Source organism: Salarias fasciatus, chromosome 4, assembly GCF_902148845.1.
Source record: "Salarias fasciatus chromosome 4, fSalaFa1.1, whole genome shotgun sequence".
Classification (NCBI taxonomy): Eukaryota; Metazoa; Chordata; class Actinopteri; order Blenniiformes; family Blenniidae; genus Salarias; species Salarias fasciatus.
In genome coordinates, this window is record NC_043748.1 from 17,386,828 (window position 1) to 17,409,539 (window position 22,712).

The 22,712-nt window shown below is 42.4% G+C and overlaps 1 protein-coding gene across 2 annotated transcripts; it reads left to right on the forward strand.

The window, feature by feature from the left end:
* The first annotated feature begins 15,530 nt into the window (after positions 1 to 15,530).
* On the forward strand, positions 15,531 to 19,468 carry LOC115386675 (beta-galactoside-binding lectin-like). 2 transcript variants are annotated; one of them, XM_030089087.1, is made up of 5 exons: positions 15,531 to 15,634; positions 15,903 to 15,982; positions 16,103 to 16,171; positions 18,726 to 18,897; positions 19,030 to 19,468. In XM_030089087.1, exons 1-5 carry the CDS (start codon positions 15,626 to 15,628, stop codon positions 19,174 to 19,176), a joined length of 477 nt encoding a protein of 158 aa, XP_029944947.1. In that variant the 5' UTR covers positions 15,531 to 15,625; the 3' UTR covers positions 19,177 to 19,468. The 2 variants fall into 2 exon arrangements, with proteins under 2 accessions (XP_029944947.1, XP_029944948.1); XM_030089088.1 differs by lacking the exon at positions 16,103 to 16,171.
* The last annotated feature ends 3,244 nt before the right edge of the window (positions 19,469 to 22,712 follow it).

The following is a 22,712-nucleotide window of genomic DNA, read 5'->3' on the forward strand; positions in this document are numbered from 1 at the left end:
CGGGAGCGTTCTGATTTCCCCCTTCCTGAGCTCTGAAACGCTTAACCTCATTAACTTTCGCTCCTCTGATCTGCTCCTTCATCTCTGCCTCTGTAATGTCAGCACACACATCATAAATTACTCCTTTGATCTCCTCACTTCTGTTTAGTATGGATGCTTCCACGTTTAGCCCCGCTATCCTTTTAACCATGCCCGCTTTCTTCTGTGCATCTACATTTTTACATGTCGCCAAAAGCTGGCCATTTGCGAGAATCCTTGCCTCCACCTCACCCACTCCCTTAAGAGATTCAGCAATTTTTAGAGGATTAACAGCTCTGAACCCCCCCCCCGTTCCCTTTGGATCCTTCAGTTTAAACACTACTTTTAGCTCATCCGTCTTCCTCATTTTTTCACTCGTCATCCCTTGATCCTCCTCAGCGCCTCGCTTACGATCAACTAGTATCCCCCCCCCCCCCCTGGCCGAAGCAATGTCCAGTCCTTGTCCTCCTCTAACCAGAGCAACTTGATCTGCACAGCTCGATAATGGGAAAGGGATGAATATATTTTAAATGGCAAAACCGTCCTTGTAGGAATTGTACTTATCGACCGCTCTCTGACAATCCAGTCACACCGGCGTCCGACGTCACTTCCTCCCTCCGTCTAGCTCTTCCCAGCTGGCTAGCCCAAGGATGATTGCTGGGAGGAGGTCTGCTTTTATACTGGGCCACCTAACCAGGTGGCCAATCAGCAGCACCCTGCACAGGGCACACACCTCTCTGCTGCTGCATCGGGTGGCCAATCAGCAGTGCCCTGCACAGAGCACACACACCTATACTGCTACAGAAGCAATGGATGAGAAATCCATCACCAATATATTTTTTTCAAACCAATCCTGACAAATTGGGACATCTTGACAAATGCCCATACCACACCTCAAATTTGCACTAAAGACTTGGATTAAAGCAGGGTTGGTACATGTTCAGAAACACTGTTACAAAGGGTAAAATAGTCCTTCCATTCTGAAAGTAGTCAAGACATTATGTATTTATAAATAGGAATGGAAAAAGACAGACCCCTCTGAGAGCTGCAAGCCAGAAAAATGCTGACCAATCCCTGCCATTCAGGCAAAAAAAAAAAACCTGGACGAGCCCCCATAGTGTTACAGGTGGCCCATGAGCAGTTGGTACAACAAAACCTGTGACCCCAGATTCTGATAAGACACAGGTTTTGGTGTAACACCGGCACCGACCCCACAGACAAAGGAATGCACATCAAAGAAGTAGAGAAATGGGGCACCCGCAACTCGCCGATGCCAAAGGGACTCGCATACAGCAGCAAACCAGAAGCGGTCCTCAGTGTGAAGGACTCCTTGAAGGAAACACTGTAGTTGGAAAAACCAAAACTTTAAAATAGAAAATATGAATTTAAGATAGAATGAAATGCTTGAAGTAGGATCAATATAATGAATTTTCTAAGTTAATAGAATAAATACACATAATAGAATAAATAAGTATGTAAGAAAAATTTAAGAGGTCCATTAAAAGCCTGATTAAAAAGGTGTATTTTAACCTTCCGTTTAGCTTAGCTGTTAGCCACTGGTGAACTAGCTAGCTTTGAACAATTAGTTAATACTCCAATATCCCGATGCCATACGTGCAGGGCCGGCTCTAGGCATAGGCGAACTAGGCAGCCGCCTAGGGCGCCACGTCCCGGGGGGGGGGGGGGGGGCGGTCGTACAAGGGGCGCCACGACGCTCCGTGTTCCGTGTGCCCCGCTCTGCAGCGGTCTGACGCACCGCGCTCCTCGGCGCTCCTCGTCACTGATCGGTATCGTTCGGCATCGCTCCTCAGCACAGCCCCCCTGCTCAACAACTCTCGGGACCACTCGAAAAACACGAAACACGCTCCCAAGGGCAACCATTGCCAAGGGGCACTCGTCTCGGGTTCGCCTAGGGCGCCTCCGAAGCCCGGGCCGGCCCTGCATATGTGATCTCAGTTTCTGAGTTGGTGGTAAGGAGATTTAGTGCTTCTCAGGCAGAAGGGGATGTTGTCAGTGGCAATGGACGTTGTCAGCAAAGCTGCGGCTTGGAGAGAGTGTGAGAAACATTGATCTGGTAGGTTTCATTTCTTGTTTTTCTATACTCAATTATTCCTGTTAAGATCACTGAAAGACAATGGCCCTCACACAAACGTATAGTAGCATACGGGCGTACGACCATATGGATGACGAGATCAGCATTCATCAATATGATCGTGAGAGTATGGAAAACTGAACTGAAATGACAGGCCTGACATATATATATATATATATATATATATATATATAGTGTCACCCGCTTTCGCATGCCATATATATGTATATTGCAAAAAAAAAAAAAAAAAAAAAAACTGTCAAAGATGGCTGATGCCACCTGTAAACAGCGTGGCGTAAGCGGCGGAGGAACAGTGAGCACCAAGGGATGAGCTGAAGTTGAGTGGTCCACTTCTTTTTATTTTCTGGTGCAAAAATCAATAAAGTGCAGAAGTGCCAAAAGTGCAAAAAGGTGCATGGAAGGATTTCTGGAGTCAGGCTTCCCCAGCAGCAGGACACAGCTCACAGCTGCCGCCAACACAATCACGGTCTCTCTACTGCTTCTTCTTCTTCTTCCCTGTGACAATGGCGGGTGGCGACCAACAACTTAGGTACATACCGCCACCTACTGTATCTCTGGGTAGATGTACTTCCGGTTACATTCTAATCACCGTATTCGCGGGAAAAAAAACAAAACAAAAAAAAAAAACAAGGAAACCAGACCCTTACATCTTGTGGAACAGCCCTGTTCCTTTTAAAAACCCCATCAATGCCCTAACGCCTTTGTGATTACCCCTACCTAACACACCTTGTAGGCTCCATCCCCTTTCTAATTCATACAGCCTGCCCTTCAAAACTCTTCTCTGAGATTCATACTTTTTGCACGCCATCAGTACATGTTCCACACTTTCTTGGACATTACACACGTCGCACTGATCTGAGTCCACTTTACCTATCAAATACAAAGTTTTCCTCAACCCTATGTGACCCAATCTTAGCCCTGAATACACCACCTCCTCCTTCCTGCCTTTTCCTTTCGTATCTTCCACTCTTACTGAGCTTTGGATACTGTACAGATGTCTCTCTTTCCTGTCCTTGTCCCAAATGGTTTGCCATGCTCGCTGTATCGCTGCTGTTATCATCGATTTTGCTTCGCTTTTACCCATTGGGATTCTAATAACATTGTCATCTTTTAATTTTAGAGCCTTTTTTGCTGTTTCATCTGCTATTTCATTACCTGATATTCTTATGTGTGCTGGCACCCAACAAAAGGAAATGACTGAACCAGCTCTCTGCAACCTGAGGAGCGCAGTGTGAATCTCCAGCAATAAATCGTCCCTACAAGTCTCCTTAGCAGTAAGACTTTCCATAGCTGCTGCTGAATCTGAACAGGTGACCACTCTGTCAGGCCGGACCTCCTCAACCCATTGCAGCGCAAGAATGATGGCAGTTATCTCTGCTGTGAATACTGACAGGTTATTAGATAATCTCTTGCTAATTATAATACTAAACTCAGGAATATACACACCTGCTCCCACCCGTCCTGTAGCTACATCTTTTGAGCCATCCGTATATATACTTAGGTAGCTATAATAATTCTTCTTTACATATTCTTCAACTAAAGATGCACCATTAACCCCACTCCAGTAATTCCTTCTGCTCGTCAGACTGATATTTACATTTGGACAAGGCAGAATCCAAGGGGGAACTGAGCCCCAGACCTGTGCTGGACCAACCTCCAGTTCACTGAGCCCATACTTGCTGACTACAGCATCTATAGTCCACCCAAAGCCTCTACATTTTTGAGTTTGTAAGTACTCCCAGCTGAACCTTCTAACTTTGCCCAAAAAACTAGAGATAGTTTGTTCCTTCTTAAACTCAGTGGAGTCTCTCCTCCCTTCACCAGCAACGCGTTTATGGGGGTTGTTCTCATTGCTCCAATGCTGATCCTGAGAGCTCTATACTGGATCCTGTCTAGCTTAATCAGAGTACTACAAGCCGCTGCTCCATACACAATGCACCCATAATCAAAGCTTGACCGAATCATTGCTCTGTAGATACTTATCAGTGACTGTCTATCTGCTCCCCAATCATAGCTCAATATTGACCTCATGAGATTTATTACCTTTTTACATTTTGTCTCTATCTTATCTATGTGGGTTTTCCAGACGCACTTTTCATCAAACCATAGTCCAAGATACTTGAATTCTTTAACTCTTTCAATATTTTGACCATATATTTTCAGATTAATATTTCTAATATTCCTTTTCTTTGTGAAAATCTTATAGCACGTCTTACTCACTGACATTTTAAAGCGCCAGTTGTAGGACCATTACCCTACTTTATTAATGGCACCCTGAATTATATCAACAGCATAATTAACATTGTTGGCCCTTTTCCAGATAGCGCCGTCGTCAGCATACAGCAGAGATCCTATGCCACTGCCCATATTCCGAAAAATATCATTGATCATTATATTAAACAATATTGGGCTAACAGAGCTACCTTGAGGGATTCCATTAGAAGTGCTATATTCCTCTGACACTGCATTTTCTACCCTTAATTTTAAGGTGCTGTAGGCAGGATTCCGCATCTCCGCCATCTTGCTTAGGGTTACCTAAGCAAGATGGCGATTTGACCCATCTAAGATGGCGATTTGAAACCCAGCACAGCCAATCCTGTCCTGTTTTCTCTGACATCACGCCCTTATGCAAGTTAAGCCCCTTCCACAAGAACGTGCGACGAACGCCCTTCGACCAATCACGGTTAGAGCCTCAGGGGCTCTTCTGATTGGTCAAAGATACCTGGAGCTGTCGAGATTCCTTTTCAGCCCAGAACAGAGACAGATGGAAATGCTGCACCCTCACGGTAGTGCAATTATGCTACACTCCTAAAGGATTATCAATGGATACTCTAACATTTAATCCAAAGAAAACACAGAAAAATTAGCATTGACTAGCAAAATCCTGCCTACAGCACCTTTAAAGGTGCGATCAGACAAATAGTCAAGAATCCAGTTATATAATCTCCCTCCAATACCTATGCTTCCCAGTTTTATAAGCAATCCTTCTATCCACATAGAATCATATGCCTTTTCTATATCAAAATAAACTATAACCATCGCTTCTTTACAGTTAACAGCTTTTTCTGCTTCATTACTGACTTTCACCAGGGCATCTGTTGTCGCCCGCCCTCTCCGAAATCCACATTGATAAGAACTGAACAGGCCTCTTTGCTCCAGATAATATGATAATCTGTCAACAATAATCTTTTCCATCCACTTTGCTAAATGAGACGTTAGGGCTATAGGACGATAGTTTCTTGCATCTGCTGAATCCTTGCCAGGTTTACTGAATGGCAGAATAATTGAACTTTTCAAGCTCCTTGGCAGCTTGCCTTCACTCCAGACTTTGTTAAATAGCCTAAGAACATAGTTCAGGGCTTCATCAGGGAGGTGTCTAAACATTGCATAACATAACTGGTCCTGCCCAGGGGCTGAAAAGGCACTTCCAAGAAGAGCTTTTTTAAGTTCACCCATAGTAAAGTCCATATCTAGCGGAGTAGGCTCCCTATTCTTTTTCTGTGTCGCATCTGGGTTTCTCTCTAGGACTTTCTCTTTCCTCAGTCCATGAACCTGATCTAAATGACTATCACTATGTACACCTGCGAACTTTCGCCCCAGTAAATCAGCCTTTTCTTTATTTGTGACAGCCCGGTAATCTCCATCGATTAGGACAGGAATTTTATTACATTGTTTCTTTCCCAGCATCTTCCTCACCATTGCCAACACCTCTTTTAGCTTGATCTCACTTCCAATTGTAGAGCAGAACTGTCTCCAGGAGTTCCTTTTAGTAGATTTGATAAGTTTCCTTGCTAATGCCACCTTCCTTTGATATTCCAAAATGCTGTCTTGGTTACAACCCTTTCTTAGGTTCCTACGAGCATGATTTCTGTCTTTGATGGCGGCTGTACATTCATCGTTCCACCAGGGTACCACTTTTCTCTTATATCCACCACATTTTTTAGGTATAGACTGAGAAGCTGCATTCAGAATCATATTAGAAATGCTCTCATTGCATTGCTCAACATCTCCCTCATGTCTGGAACTTGTTCCACACTGCCTGGGCCAAACACCATCTATCCACTAAAATACTCTCTTGAGTATACACTTCAAAGTTAACTGAACAAAGAATTGGGAAATGATCACTACCTATATTATTATTCAGGACAGTCCACTCACAGAGGTTGCTTAGATTTCCAGAGACTAATGTTAGGTCCAACCATGACTCGCAGTTTCTTACTACATCCACCCTCGTTGCTTTGCCATCATTCAGGCAGACAAGTGACCTTTCTTCCATCATTTCTTCCATCACCTCTCCGTTTAAATCTGTGTGTTTACTTCCCCAAAGAGTATTGTGGGCATTAAAGTCTCCACACCAGATTTCTCGCCTTTCCACTGTAGCAGATATGTCCAGAAACGTTTGCTGTGTCAGCTTCTTGCATGGGTTGTAAAAATTGACAATTGTAACATCACCTCTGGGGCTGCACACCTTAATCACTACACATTCCTGCTCTCTAGAAGCCCCTGCCATCCTGAAAGCCATACAGTCTTTAATAAATGTTAAGCAGCCACCACCAGGAGACTCTTTCCTATCCCACCTAACTGCTGCGTATCCCGGAAGAACAAAATCCAAATGTGGCCTTAACCATGTTTCTTGGACACAAATGACATCAGGAGTCTTTTCCATATCTGCAATAACCTTTTTGAATTCTTTACCGTTTGCAATTAAACTCCTGGCATTCCACTGTAGAATATGGAACACCATTAGCACCCTAATCAGCAGTAGTCTCATTTCCATAATTTGATTTAACCAACTCATTTATCTTCCTTATTTCTCCTTCTTTAATCGCTAGGAACTTAACTGCTGCCTCCACCACGCCACTGATTCTGTCCCTTCTTCTTTCCCTCCTAACTGCCACTTCGATTACTTGACATATGAAGGCAACCAGGTTAACCTTGTCCACAGTAAACGTGTCTTTATTGATGCTTCTGGAACCTTCTTCACCTTCCAGCATTCTCTGTCTCTGCGGCGCAGGCGGACCTGAGACTTGCAGTCTGCGAGGGGGCAAAGGGTTTGACACTGTAGCAGATGGATGACCGACTGTTTCAGTTTGCTTCACTTTTTTGACTGCGTCTGCATAAGACACTTGGTTTGTTACTTTATACTTCATAACTTCTCAAGCTTGGATTTGGGCTGGACAGCCACCATAAGCGGCACTATGCTCCCCACCACAATTACAGCATTTAACTTGAGCCTCTTTGTCACATTTACCATACTCATGCTCCCCTCCGCATCTGGCACATCTGAGTTTCCCTCTACACTGTGAAACTGTATGCCCAAATCTTTGACACTTGAAGCACCTGAGAGGAGCTTGAATAAATTATCTGAATTCATAGCTGATGAATCCCACAACAACATGTTTAGGAAGAGCATTTTTGAAATCCAGTACCACCGATAAGCTGTCGCTTTTAACACCATTCTTCCTTCTTTGAAGCCGTTCCACTTTCACCACTTTCCCACCTTTCACTTCGGCAATGAGTTCATCCATGGACACTGTTAGAGGGACGTCCCGAATCACTCCTCTCAGCTTAGCAGCACTCCCTGGAACATGAGCATTAACTTTTTTACCACACAAACAATCCAGACGTAGAAATGCATCTCTCTGTGCTTTGTTATTTGCAAAAATCAACAGCCGCTTATTGTTCAGAAACTTAGCAAACTTAATTTTACCCATTTGTTTTTCTACTTGTTTAGCCATTTTAATCGGGTGGAACTGAACATCTTCTTCTTTAAATGTAATCATCACTTTCCACTCATTCTGCTCATCCCCAGAAGACTGATCATCCCGGCTTGTTTTAGCTCTTCTCGTAGCCTCTTCGACCTCCGATTCAGATGACTGACTGTCTGACTGCGCATTTCTAGTTTTCCTCTTCCTATTAACTACTAGTCATGGGTTCAGATCACCCTCTCCGTCCATCAGGGGTGAAAGTAAGATAAGATTCTTGCAGGAACTGTGCAACTCAAAAAAATGTTTTACTTTGTGCGCAAAGCCTGCGAGCATTGTACAAGACAGATATTGATAAATCCTGCTCTTCTTTGACATCCTTGAAAGCATAATGCTTTTTTAATTGTTTGAATGTTGTTTAGAATGTTTAAATTTAATACATATTGTGACGGCACATGGAGGCAATCGACAAGGACTGCTGCTCTTTAGCTCATTCAAAGCTTTTATTGTTGTAACAACTAATATACACTGGGAGCATGTCACTCACACCAAACAATGCTGGCACAGAGGCCATATCACTCTCACACCGACCCATCTCACTGTTGGTCCAACATAAAGGAAATGAAACTTAACAAGAAAAATACCGGAAAAACGGCATCAACACATAGAAAAACAATAACTTAACACACCTACAACAAAATGAAGTACATTTTAACACATTTTAACACAAAATACATCTTGAAACGGCCCGAACAATCCCCTCCCATGATGCCTTGCGGCACCAAACAGTATGGCGGCCCCCAGTGGTGCCTGTCGCCGCAACAATATATATAATATGTTGTTTTTAGTTAAATGTTTTTTTTATTTTTCTTTGCATTTTTGACCAGTCCTGGTTGTCTCTTGAGACGGGGACGGGGGGAGTGTCCTTACATCACCCAGGCAACCAGCCATCCAATGAAAAGAACGCATTGAGTTTACCTCACTTCCACGTGTGCTTGTTTGCTGCTGGCATGACAGAGAGATGGAGAATATTTTCCGATGCGTGAACCCTCACAATTTATTACTTGTGGATTTATGTTTTGTTTATTTCGCAAAAATGACTACCCTGTTGTCTGCAAAAAACACACAACAGTGGACATTGGATTAACGTTATGCTACAGCCAGTGACTGCAGCTACAAGCTGCAACCTGTCACGGTAAGCGAGTACTCGTCAGGCACATTAACCTTGTTCAACACGTCACAGAAGATGTAGTCTGGAGATGAGTTTTATGTATTCATCAATTTTACACTTACGTATTTCGGTAAAATTTGCTTGAAAAAAGAAAGGGCTCGCTTTATATGCATGAGTGAAAGTTGCTTTTCAGAGGCATTCCGGGGCGTTCCTGTAGAAGAGGCCAGTATATTTCTTACCGGCACGGCGTTCCGGTGCGTTCCGGCTTACTTTCACCTATGATTCCAGGCGGGCAATGTTGAAACCAGTTTATTAAAAACAATCATGGCCGACCTGTTGTGTTGTTTGGAATGCGCCTGGAATGCGCGGGTGTTCAAACGAGCGCTCCCGTCAATGCGGAAGTGAATGAACCCCGCCTGTCGCACAGGGTCCAGGCTGCACAAAACAAGCGCTCCCGCTGCAGGCGCACCTCGCCACTGCGATCCAATGAAACGAAGCAATAAAAAATAAAAATAATTCATACATCGCACTTTTAAAATTACTATTATGACTTGACATGACTCGTAGAGTCAAAGGGTTCGAGTCAAGTCCAAGTCTAGAGTCACTGAGCTTAGAGTCCAAGCAAGTCCAAGTCTTTTTTTGATTTCATCAAGTCGAGTCAAAAAGTCATAAAATCGTGACTCGAGTCGAGTCCGAGTCTCGAGTCCAAGTCACCCATCTCTGCTATATATATATTTATATATATATATATATATGTATATATATATATATATATATATATATATATATATATATATATATATATATATATATATACATATCCTTCACGAACATTGATTCCATCAAGCTCGTTATCTGACAGGTGATGGAAATTTTTATGTATTTAATACATGTAGTGGTTATCAGCTGACAGCCCCCCTGGACTCCTGACACCAAGCAAACCCAAATGGGAGTTTCTTTCCTGTTTGTCCTGTTGCATTTTGAGCAGATGTGTCTCCCCCTGACCAGGCGTAATCTCTAAGAGGTGTCTGTGGTCTGTATGCTGTTCTTCTCTGATGCATCGGCAGCCACAGGGGGTTTGAAGTGGGTTGGGTGTTTGGAGTTGTTCCTTTGCCACTTCATATGTTAAATATGTGTCCTTCCTATGAGGGCAGCCTCTAACATGTTAATGACATTAACATGTCTGCCCCTGGCCACATGGGTTCAGGACAGGGTATAAATAACAGTCTGTATCGTAGAATTGCAGAACTCACACTGACTGAGCAGTCATGACTTCTCTCCTGTTGCAACTGGAAATAAAGGAATCGTTAAGGAACTCATCGTTAGTGCATTTATTAATAGAATTTCCACAACACACATTAAGTTAATGCTAATCAAAGCTTGGGTTGGCAATCCTGCTCAGAAACACTTTTTGTGATACTGGCTGAAATGGGTCTTCCATTCTGAAAGCAGTCAATATACTACGAATTCAGAAATAGAAATGGAAACAAACAGACCGCTGTGAGAGCTGCAATACTGTAAAAACTCTGACCAATCCCTGCAGTCAGTCGGAATGTAAAGAACTTATTAAAGTCTAGTTTTCAGCATAATCCCACCAGATTTACGCCAAACTTCTCTCGAGGTTCAGCACAGCAAACACCTCACTCATCGAGTAACCCGTGGTTTGCATCAAAAAACGCAAAAACTCGTGAAGTTGAACGCCAGTCAATTTTGAGGTACGATGCTGAACAATGCCGGGCCCCCGAGGACATGTGCTGCGTCGACGCACGTCTGTGGTGGGAATCCTATCAGCTTAGCAGCATGGCCGACCCTGTTGAGCGAGTGATATTTGCAACGACACCGTCGGAGGACAGTACACCGTGCCCGGGTGCACGATATTATCCAGAGACGGTCGTTGTTTGTTGAGTTTCACCATTTGCTCCAGGAGCTGCACCAGGATGAGTGTTGCTTTCACCGGTCCCGCTCCCTGACCGACGTCACCATAGAGACGCTCTCTGATTGGTTTGCCACAAAAACGTTGCGTCAAAAGTTCAGCTTTCCCAACTCCAGCGTCGGTCGCAGAAACGCGCCGCAAAATCGAACCGCCGACGCCAGAACGCCCCGATACGTAGCAAAAACACGTCTGACGTGCCGCAAAAACGCATCTGCTGGGATTTTTGCTGCCGGTGAACATGCGTGTAGAAGCCCATAACGTAATAACTACCCATAACGTAATAACAACCCATAAGGTAATAAATTTGGCCTTTTTAAAATGTAATAGGCTTATAATGTAATAACTGACCAATAACGTAATGGGAATGTTTAAATGTAAGAAAAGGGAACAGTAATCCTCATTATTTTTGTGCTCAGGTTAAATATGTTCATTTCTATTGTTCTATTGTTCAGTTCAGGATCTAAAGTTGTTGAGACCAGAACTCAATTCTGTTATTTATTGTTAAATTTTATCTTGAAAAACACAAGCCATAACAAATATAGAGATTTAAGGAACAACTGCAATGGAGATTTAATAAAGATAGCATTTTTCATGATTTCTGGTTATGACATTATGGGGTCAGTTATTACATTTGCAAAGGTTTTTTTTTTTTTAAATCAGGCCCATAACGTAATAACCGGCCAGTAATGTAAAAGTTAGACATGAATGGGAGTCAATGGAAGGTCCCCACAAGGACAGAAATATGAACCTGTGTGTGTGTGTGTGTGTGTGTGTGTGTGTGTGTGTGTGTGTGTGTGTGTGTGTGTGTGTGCGTGTGAGCGCGTGCACGTGTGTGCGTGCGCGTGCCTGTGTGCGTGCGCGTGTCTGTGTGCGTGTGTGTGTGTGTGTGCGTGTGTGTATGCAATGTCTCACTTCCCTTTTCTGTTGTTGCTGAAATCTTTTCAGTGGAATTCGCCTCCTCTGGGGTCGCCTGCTTCTCACATAGTTGCTTTCTTGTCCCTTTTTTTTTTTTTTTTACTTCTTATTTTCTGTAGTTTCTGATTTACACTCAACACTCAAACATCCCCCTTCGGGGAGGCCAAACTGCTCACACCATTCTCTCACACATTTGGGCCCATAGACATGTCATTACATGTTGGACTGTTTGAGGACTCTTTCCCTGAACAGATCTGTTCATGTGGAACGTCTTCCACCGGCCTTTTATATTTTTGTGACCCAGTCATAGCTGAAAAAACTACAAAAATACCTCTTCTACTTAGAGACCAGATCTCTGATCATGAATGTGTGAACTGTGAGTGAATGTAGATGTTTGAGTGATCTGAGGGCCTTGAATACATGATGTTGATCTTTTTGTTTGTTAAAGCTCTGGCTTTGTGCTCAGTTGACACCGACTGCACCAGTTTCAATCTGTGGGGTGTAGTTTGGCTTTTTGGAAGAAAGGTGTGATTTCCCACATTCAGGAAGTATCTTGGATGTGAGTGACTACATACTGAGGTCTTAAATATGTGTACGATTTATGTTTAATGTTGTGTGACAAATATTTATACAATGGCTCATTTGTAAGTCCGACACTGTCGGCAAATCCTCATGAGAACATGGTTGATGTGATACTGCGAGACACATGGCTACTGCAAGATACATGGCTGGAGGTCAGATGACACAACAGCAATGTTGATCATCTATCTCTGGTCTAGGGTGTCCTGGGGGGTATTTCACAAAACCAGGATAAGGGATTAAGCCGGCAAACTGTTGTTATCCTGTGGCGATCTTGTGGTTATCCTGGACGAAGTTATCCCCAAGTCGATTGCACAAAAGCTGGCCAGGTTTATCCCGGGCAAGTCACCATAGTGATTTATTCTCTGCAGCTAACCTGCTCCACAGCAGGCTAACTACCCAGGATAAGATTAAACTGGTGTCAACAATGTGAGAAATGGGCGTGGTTTACAGCATTTCCTGGATTTTTCTACACATTACATCATTTAATGATCCTGCAGCCAAATCTTATTACTGTAGTCATTGCATTTGCAGGGTCTGGTTGACTTTAGTATTATTTTGTTGCTCAGATTATATGAAGACCAACATAACTTTCAACACAGACATTTCAGAATCCTTTCTTCATTAATACAAGTCCTACAATAAAAGGTTCACAATTATTGTAAAGACAATGGAAAAAAAACCTTAATGAAACTGGTACTAAACCACACTGATGTAAAAAATAAAGAATAAGAAATAAAATAAAACAACCCTGAAGCTACACAATGAGTAAAATGAGAAACAATGGAAAAATAAATGTATCACACCACTGAAATGGACAATATAACAGACAGCATATCATTTTGTCTTAATTGTCTCCTGAAAATAGGAAAACCCTCCTATTTCAGGACTCCACCTTTAGGAGTGAAAGGGTCCCACATCATTCTGACTCCACTTTTTTAACGGTTAAAATCATACAGAAATTCTTTCTCAGAAGACAACAAATTTATCACTTATTTGATAACTGCTCTTTGGGCTAAACTTAAGCACCAGACTGCAGAATATTTTCATGTCTGGTTTTCACCTGCTGCAGGTTCTTTTCTGGCCGACAGGTTTGTTCTTCATGACAGATGAGGGATGAAACAGAACACAGCATGAGGACAATTGATTCAAGAGATAACACGGACACAGAATTGACATTTTCTTGAATAAATATCCTAAATATTGGCAAAATGCTGTTTCCCCCGTGTATTTCCTGTATTTTATTATTATCATTTTTGTATGATCATAATCATGGATCATATGCAGAATTAGGCCATTTTTAGTGGATGATCTGAGTGTCACTATTTCACTTTAATAAAGCTGCCGCCTGCATGCAGTACTTGTCCTCACCATTGAAGCGTGGGGGCGCTATGCCTTCAACGCCACTTAAAGCAGACGTACAGACTGTAATATATGGAGTGAAATTAATGGACGTGTTTTGTGTAAAGTCCTCGCTCTGGGGCACCCCCCTTTTTAAGTGAGCCCCCCCGACAGCCGCAGTATAGTCCGCACACTGCTGCTCATCCCGTGTGAAGTAAGATGCTCGTCCTTGTTCCATTTTCAATCTGTGATTCTGTGATCGATCTCGTGGTCTTCTGAAGAATGCCGTGAACGCGCACTTATCCTGATGCTCCTCACCTGGCTTGAGTAAGCCGCGTCTTTTCATCCTGGCTCGGCAAATGTGCAACCGATTAATCCGAGAAAACACCGACTAGGCTTACTCAAGCCGCGCATTTTCATTTATCCTGGATGTATTTATCCAACTTTTGTGCAATACCCCCCTGGTGCCAAGTACTAACAAAATCATCTTGTCTACTTTTGTGTTTCTTGCCTCACAGTAAGAGGGTCCTGGGTTCAATGACCGGCCGGGGCCCGGGGCCTTTCTGTGTGGAGTTTGCATGTTCTTCCTGTGTGTGCATGTGTTCCCTCCGGGTACTCCGGCTTCCTCCCACAGTCCAAAAACATGCACAGCAGGTTAGTTGGTCACCCTAAATTAGCCTTAGGTGTGAGTGTGAGCGTGAATGGTTGTCTGTCAAAATGTGTCAGCCCCGTGACAGACTGGCGACCTGTCCAGGGTGAGCCCCGCCTTCGCCCACAGCAGCTGGGACTGGCTCCAGGCCCCTGCGACCCTAAAAATGGCATGCGGCTTAGAAAATGGATGGACGAATACTTTTGAGTAAGAAAGAGCATTACATCATTATTTATGAAGTGAATGCAACATCAACATGCAAATTTAAGTGAAACTACAAAATAATACATTTTCAGGATCCTTGAATGATTTTGTGATTTTATTTTATTAGTTATATTTGTGGCCAAACAAACACAGATTGCAGACAAATAAAAAAAAACCCAACAATTTAGCTTTTATTTTTCTTTTAACTAAATCAATATTTACAATTTGAGTCAAAATAAGTCTGCACAAAAGTATCACTGCAGACCTGACAACAAACATAATGTACCGTATTGGCCCGAATATAAGACGATGTTTTTTTCCAGAAATTGCATCCTCAAAAGTGGGGTCATGTTATCATTGGAGTCATCTTATATTCGGGCCAATACGGTATCTACATGTAGCTTAAACACTCTCATCTAAACTTCCATGAGTTTTAGGGTACACAGTCAGTAATCCCAATTATAGATACAATGTCCCACAAGTGTGAGTCACAGGAGCAGCATGTCAGCAGGTAAAAGTGTAGAATTCCACTGGTTGTGAGTCAGAGATTCAGATCATCATGAAAACGACTCACTGTCAGTTTTTCAATTCAGCTTTATTTATACAGCACCATTTACTACACAATAGTTTCAAGGCACTTTGACAGAAAAAACGCAACAGTTCCTCATGAGCACATGAGCAACAGAGGCTGCCATTTGATCTTCCTGTTAGTTGAGGAGCTATCAGCACCACATGGACATTAAGGTTTGTGGCTGAACTAAATATTTAGTGGTCTCTTTCGTAACACTTTATACAAGTCAGAAGCTAACTGAACATTTTCATAATTGATTCAGGGGGAGGGTGCTCAGCAGCAGCAAAGCAGTAGTGGTGCAATGAAATGTCAGTCAGCTGGAGGAGCCGCCCTGCAGTGTATATAAAGGCCTGTCTGGGTGCAGGGAGGTGAGGCCCTGAAGCAACTTCATCTCTTCTCAAGGTCTGACCAACAACTTCAGCAAAGATGCAGAGCGTAAGTTTTACTGTTTCCTTGTTCAGATTCAAGACACACTTTAAAAATGGAGTTGGCAGCTGATGTTAGCAGAGTCTATATATTGGATCGATGAAAGTGGTGAACTGGTTGAACTGTCTTTGACAAATGCAGAATGTTGTTGATAGCGCTGGCTGAGGATACAGGTGGCGCTTATTTTCTGTCCAAAATGGATCTGGTAAACTTTGCTTGTATTAACACACAATAATCTTTTTTATAAACCTGCTGTTGTCACTGTGTACCTCCACAGGGAATGATTGTGAAGAACTTGCCCTTCAAGGTCGGACAGACCATGACGGTTGTTGGAATCCCTGAACTTGATTGTAAAAAGTAAGCTTGGATGCAAACCTTGACAAAAAAATGACCTCTATTGAACAATTTTGACATTCAGGCTGTAGATTTTTCCAAGTCTCTAGAATGCCAAAAAATAGAATATCTTCTTCTCAACAGAAACTGGAAATCAGTCTTGGCCGCTGGATTTAATCTTGCCAGAGATATTACTCCAGCTATTTGCTTCAGGTGTGGAAAAACGATCACAATCTCCGAATGGATGAAATAACATAGGCACAAATTTGGGAATAAATGAGAGAGATTTCTATATGCAATACAACCAGAGAGACCTAGTTTAGGATGTTGCATCACCTTCAGATAACCCCCCAGGTGAGACATGGGATGAATCCAAGTTTGAGAGAAATGTGCTCCAAGTGTCACGTGGAGTTTGGGTTTTACAAGCATTGTGTCTGGTCATGTGTTCATACTGAGGAGTACTGGTGTAAAATTACAGATAAACTCAATTTAGTTTTTGATGTTCATCTTCACCCTGATCCTCCTCTTTGGCTCACCCAGCCCTCATGTCAATATATGGAGAAATAAATGGATATAACATCAAATATCTGTGGCATTTTAATCACAATAATTCAACGACAGTTGACTTTTTAGAAGACAACAAAGACAAAAAAAAAACAGATGTTTAAAGTCAAATTAAAATTTTTTTATACATACACGTGCTCGCGCACACACACACACACACACACACACACACACACACACACACACACACACACACACACACACACCTTTAACTGATGCCATTACAGTGAATCCACATTTTAAGTAGTCACACTCCAGCTACAACTCTGGTTTCAAGAAGGGGCGTGGGACCCCTGAGAGGGACTCCAGAGGTCACAATGAAGGTCAGCAGAAAAACATTGTCTACCAATAAAGTATTTAGAATTTCTGTACAACACTGCCTTTGGCTGTCTGTACAAAAATATATAGGGAGATTTCAGTGGCGGACCGTGCATTTCACATTTAGGCCTTCAGAACAGATCCGCCTGAACCAATCCACCTCTCAATAACTATTTTGTCTACAAAAAAAAATCTTATTATGCAGATATGCACATAAAGAGTTGTTGCACAGCAGATAGATGCTTGTGCAGCCAGAATAAATGCCTTTGCTGAAGTGCACAATTCTCCTACTACATCTGTGCACATACAATGAGCATCAACAACTTAATAAAACAGCAATATTATTTAGGAAAAGAGGAACATTTTACTCACCAAAATCCCGATTATTTGAAAACAAAATAGATCCTCCTTTCCTTCCTCAAAAAGAGTTCAACTGCTCTGTCATATAGATTATCCGTGCGTTTCAGTTCCATAAAGTCAGGGCTAAAAGTCCAGCTTGCCCCTGTGGTATTTCTGGCGTAAGTTTTATTTCTCTTCAGGTCTTCTTCTTCTTCTTCTTTGGAATAATTGCGGTAGGCGACCAACAACTTAGGTGCATACCGCCCCCTACTGTGTCTCTTGGTGAATGTAAATCAGAGGGCCTGGATATGCTGTTGTTAGAAGCTGGAAGGCGCTGAGTCGCCAACTCGAAATCTGATTGGTTGAAGCAAACTGTCTGATTGGTTGAAGCAGCTGTCTGTTTGACGCTTCACTTTACTTCACTGCGCCATCAGGAACGGATAGCGAAGGCCTCGGGCAGATTTCTTTGACCCTAGCAACAGATGATGCCTGAAATCTGATTGGTTAAATGATTTAATGTGAAAAAAACATGTCTGGAAGCAGCGCAACCACGGGAAGACTATGAAAGGCACTGGAACATACCGTTTGGAATCATTTATTAATTATTTATGGACAAAATATAATTTACATCAGTCTGTAATTCAGATCATTTTTAGGCCAGCAGAGAAGGCTTTGCAGGCCCTGACGGCCCACCACTGGGAGATTTATTTTCTGTGTCTGGGTGAAAACGTTACCATTCTTTCTACAGCTCCATCAAGAAATTCTGATTTCTTGGTTCTATTTTTACTTAGTTTTATTGTTATATATTTTTTTATGATTACATTCAGCCGTTAAAAATCAATTTTCAACTGACCATTCAATAAATAGGATGTAAAATTCAATCTGGAAATATAGCTCTCTGTTTCTCCTTTCAATTTGTTGCATCAAGAAGTGACAAAAAAGTGATTTTTTTTCCTCATTTGATAAATTTGCACAACGATGACAACAACTTTCTACAACATTTCTTAGACATTTATAAAAAGAGAAACTATGTGGCTTTTATATTAAAATTACAATGTTGACAGTACAGATCTTTGCTTTATTACTTACTAAAGAAAACTTTGCCAATTTCATTCACTGCAAAGCAGGGACAGTTTTTGCTTTGGGCGATGTGGGCAGACGCCCAGGGTGTAATCACTGAAGGGGCTCACCGTGCTCCATATGGGCACTCCCTGCACCATGCACTGTCAGCTGGATAGTCAGGTGGTTCTGCCTCCTTCTGGGCTCCAGGACAGAACAGTACATTTGATTGTAGTACAGCAAGTTTTTTCTTCTTTATTCTTTACTCCTTGCTCTGGTTCCCCTGCAGCACAGAGGCCAAACTTGACTTTATGTTCATTATTAAAATTCACAGAAACACCGTGAACTGACTAGTACTGTGAGCTGATGAGGTGCAAAAAAATAAAAAACAGCTTTTGAGGTTTCCTGAATGATTTTATGTTTAGTTTCACCCTCATTTTAAAGAATTTTGACAAAATTGAATGATGTGTTTTCCTTTGTTCTGTAGATTTCAAATCAACATTGGCACTGATGAGTTCACCATTGCACTATACATTAACCCTCGTTTTGATTATGGTGAAGACCACAACACAGTGGTCTGCAATTCCTTCCAGGACCTCACATGGGGTGAAGAGGTGAGAGGGAGAAGCTTCCCCTTCCGCCAGGGACAGGAGTTCAAGGTGAGACATTTGAAACTGTTTTTTTTTTTTTTTTTTTTTTTTTTTTTTTTTAATAGTATTTGTTGTTAAGCTGTTATATTGAAATATCTGATTCCTCGTAAGTGTTCCTTCTCACTCCTTCTTCCTGTTTAGGTCATCATTGATTTCACTCCGACTGAGTTTGTCATTACTTTATCGGATGGCTCTACAATCAACTTCCCCAATCGCTTTGGTGCAAAGGAATACTCAGTGATGAACTTAGGAGGGAAAGTTCGCTTCACCAGTTTGCAGATTAAGTAGATCTCCATTCTCCCATGTGCATGAGGTGTCGCCTCAAATGCTCATCATGTATTAATCTGCAAAATGAGATTTTAGTGCGATTAGAGCAGATACAAGCAGCCACACTTAGAATATCATTCTGACAACTGATTTCCTTTTCTGTGCTTTTGAAAAATAGTTTCAACCTTTTGTGTCTTTGTTGACATGAACCTGTTTTGCTTAATAGAGTGTTTCACAGTTTGCTTTCCAAGACATTCCACATTTGTAATTGTCTATAACGCTTACATGGAACAATGGCTATTAAAAATATAATGATGAAAAAAAAGTTTTGTTTGGCTTCTTTTCAATTACCCAGCAGCTATATGTAAACCTTCATCCATCAGATCGGTCTGAGGTCGGGTCTCATTGTTTGATTTCTTTAGGATCATGCTCCACCGACGTGACTTGTGTTCCCGGTCCAAGTAAACCTTCAGGTATTTTATCAACACTAAATCTGAGTTTAGAGTTTGCTGCTTTGAGTTTTGATTAAAGTCATGATTAAAGTTAAAGTTTCCATTGATGGGGACTTTGCAGTAATAGCTGAAGGAAAAGTCTCATTTTAAGCTTGAAGTTTTAGAAGTCGGCTGTTTTTGTTGTTGTTTGTGTTCATTTTGTGGCGTTGGGTCAAATTCAATTCAAAGAACAGGATGTTGTATTTGTCCCTGTTTGCCAGTAGATGTCAGGATTGTGATATTTATGGGATTTACCAGAAGCTTGGAAGGAGAAAAGGCTTCAGGTTTGGCTTACAAATCAATCTTAGTTTGGTTTCTGTATTCTTGTCTATGTAGAATGTTCGACCTTTATTTTCATTCCAAGCATGAACTGGGATTACAAATCCCAGCTGATGTCCAGTGTACAGTATGTTTAGCTGGGGAGTATTGTTAACAAACTACAGACATTTTACACTCATATAATCTGACAGGTGTACTGGGTGCTGCTGGCCAACATGTGTCCCACATGCATTCAGTGGCAGGACTGGAAATACAATCAGAGCACTGCAGCAGTCAGACAATATTTTCTGTGTGTGTGTGTGTGTGTGTGTGTGTGTGTGTGTGTGTGTGTGTGTGTGTGTGTGTGTGTGTGTGTGTGTAATTGGTTGATTGGTTGATCGGTTGGCTGATGCAGATCAGGTGTGGGAGTTCTGCAGGAGCTGCTGGAGGACGGATTGGCTAAAGAAGAGACGGGATATGAGGCCGCCAGCTGCCAGTCAGCCAACAATACCAGTCACAACTGTGTGTGCGCGCCTGAATGTGGTTTTTGAGTATCAGTGGCCCAGTGTGAGCATATTTTGTATGAACATTCATCTATTTCATGTTTTTGTAGTATTGTTTGGTTAATCGCTGTAAATAGAGCACTGCAACAGGTTGTTTATAATTAAGAGTAAGAGGGTCTTTTGTTTGGTGCTGCCACCATGTTTTCTCCTGTTTTTCAGTTAATTTGGGTCAGGGGTTGTCATTCTGTTCCTTTTTCTTTTGTTAGTTTGTCCTGGTAAGGTTTTGGTTCATTAGATTTTTGACCCTGCATTTTTGTAAAACTGTTTTTGCTTCGTTTAAAAACTTGAGCGTTTTCTGCCTTCTTGGCAGTAGAAAATGTGGGAGGGGTCAAACTCATGGTGCATCCCACACCTCCTCGATCGGGGACATAACAGGATAAACAGTTGAGGATGATCAATATCTAGATTTCACTGAACTATCAGGCAGAATTGTTGAACTCCCCTCTGGAAGGGTGATCGAAAATGCATGGCTAATAGAACTCTCTATCCAGTGCATTTATTTCTCCCACACTCACCAGTAAATACACACAGCCGCAGTACATAGCCTGCTCCCAGTGGCCCGTGCATGAGTTACACTGATAAAATGAGACCCTGACTGCAACTACTAGTGGTGGTAGTTGAATTGGTCGGTTGTAAACCTGAAATATAAACAATCTGGTATTCGTCATCAATCAATACCTTTCTCAGAAATTTCAGCCTTGACTGACTGACACCATTTCCTCGACTTGACAGTGAACTCAAGAAAAAAACTATTCAACTGCAGCATCCAAACCCCCCGTAGCAACCTTCCGCATACTGCCCTCACACAGTTTGAAACACATGTTGATTATCATAAATAAATGACCAGAAAATAATAAACAAAAAACAAATATGCCTTCGTTCCCACAAAAACAAATCTTTTAATTTCTATCCTAACTGCAAAATTATACCATCAACACCAATGATCTTGGGTTGATCTGTTTTCAAAAAGAGTCCCAAAGCTCACGTAGTGTACGTGATTCTTCTTCGAGGCTTCTCCCTCGTCTTCTCCCTCGTCTGGCCCATCACCCATGACCTGTTTCAGAATCAGAATAGCCTTTATTGTCATTATACAGATGTACAATGAAATTGGAGAGTGTCCTCCTCCTCAGTGCAAATGGTAATAAGATAAAATAAGTATTTAAAATAATAGCAGTAACCACAGTGGCAGGGATATCAATATTGCACATTTTCTACGCTAGTGACCTGAGTTGTTGTATATCCGAGGTCAGGGTGGTCATGGCTCCCGGAAAGAGGCTGTTTTTCAGTCTGTTTGTCCTTGTTTTGATGCACCTGTAGCGCCTGCCAGAGGGCAACAGGTCAAACAGCTGGGCACCGGGATGTGAGCTGTCCTTGATGATGTTATGAACTCTGAGGCACCGGGCATAGAATAGATTTTATTGTCACTGCACAGGGGGGGTACAACGAAATTTCGTGGGTGCTCATGTGAAACTACAATTCACCTCGATTAAAATGTCAAGGACAGGAAGACTTAATACAAAAAAACATAAGGGACAAAACAGAAAACAACACAGGCATTTGGTGAAGACAGAAAAAATACAGCGGCAAGTATAATTTGCATAAAACGCATTCACAAGATGCAAGAATAATAAATAACCGTTTAACATAGAGTGGTGATCATGCCGCATGAGGCACAAGCTCTTAAAGTGCGAGGAGATAGTTGGGTGATTTAGTCCATGGGGGGGGTTTATGGGAGACTGTTCATAAGTGAGTGTGTGTTTCTGTATCCGTGGGTGTTTGCAGTGCGTATGCCCAGGGGAACAAGCTGTTTGTCAGTCTGCTGGTGTGTGATTTTACTGACCTGTAGCGTCTGCCAGAGGGCAGAAGGTCAAACAGGGGGTTGGCAGGGTGTGCAGGGTCTCCCGTGATAGCTTTGGTCCTCCTGAGGCAGCAGGATATGGCGATGTGCTCCACACTGGGCAGGGTGCAGCCGATGGTCTTTTGGGCAGTGTTTATGACCTTCTGCACTGCTTTCCTGTCCTCAGCTGTGGAGCCTGCGTACCACACACTCAGACAGTACGTTAGTATGCTCTCCACAGAGGAGTGATAGAAGGCCAGCAGCAGCTTTGTGTTCAGGTTGTTCTTCCTGAGCACACGGAGGAAATATAGCCGCTGCTGCGCCTTTTTGACCAGGGCTCTGATGTTGTCAGACCAGGAGTGGTCTGCGGAGATGTGGGTACCCAGAAACCTGAAGGTGGTGACAGTC

Bases quoted from the DNA above. Each gene is read 5' to 3' on its own strand.
- LOC115386675 (XM_030089087.1), top strand. The intron at 15,983-16,102 runs GTAAGCTTGGAT...TCTTCTCAACAG, and splicing joins CCTGAACTTGATTGTAAAAA to AAACTGGAAATCAGTCTTGG. The intron at 18,898-19,029 runs GTGAGACATTTG...CTTCCTGTTTAG, and splicing joins GCCAGGGACAGGAGTTCAAG to GTCATCATTGATTTCACTCC.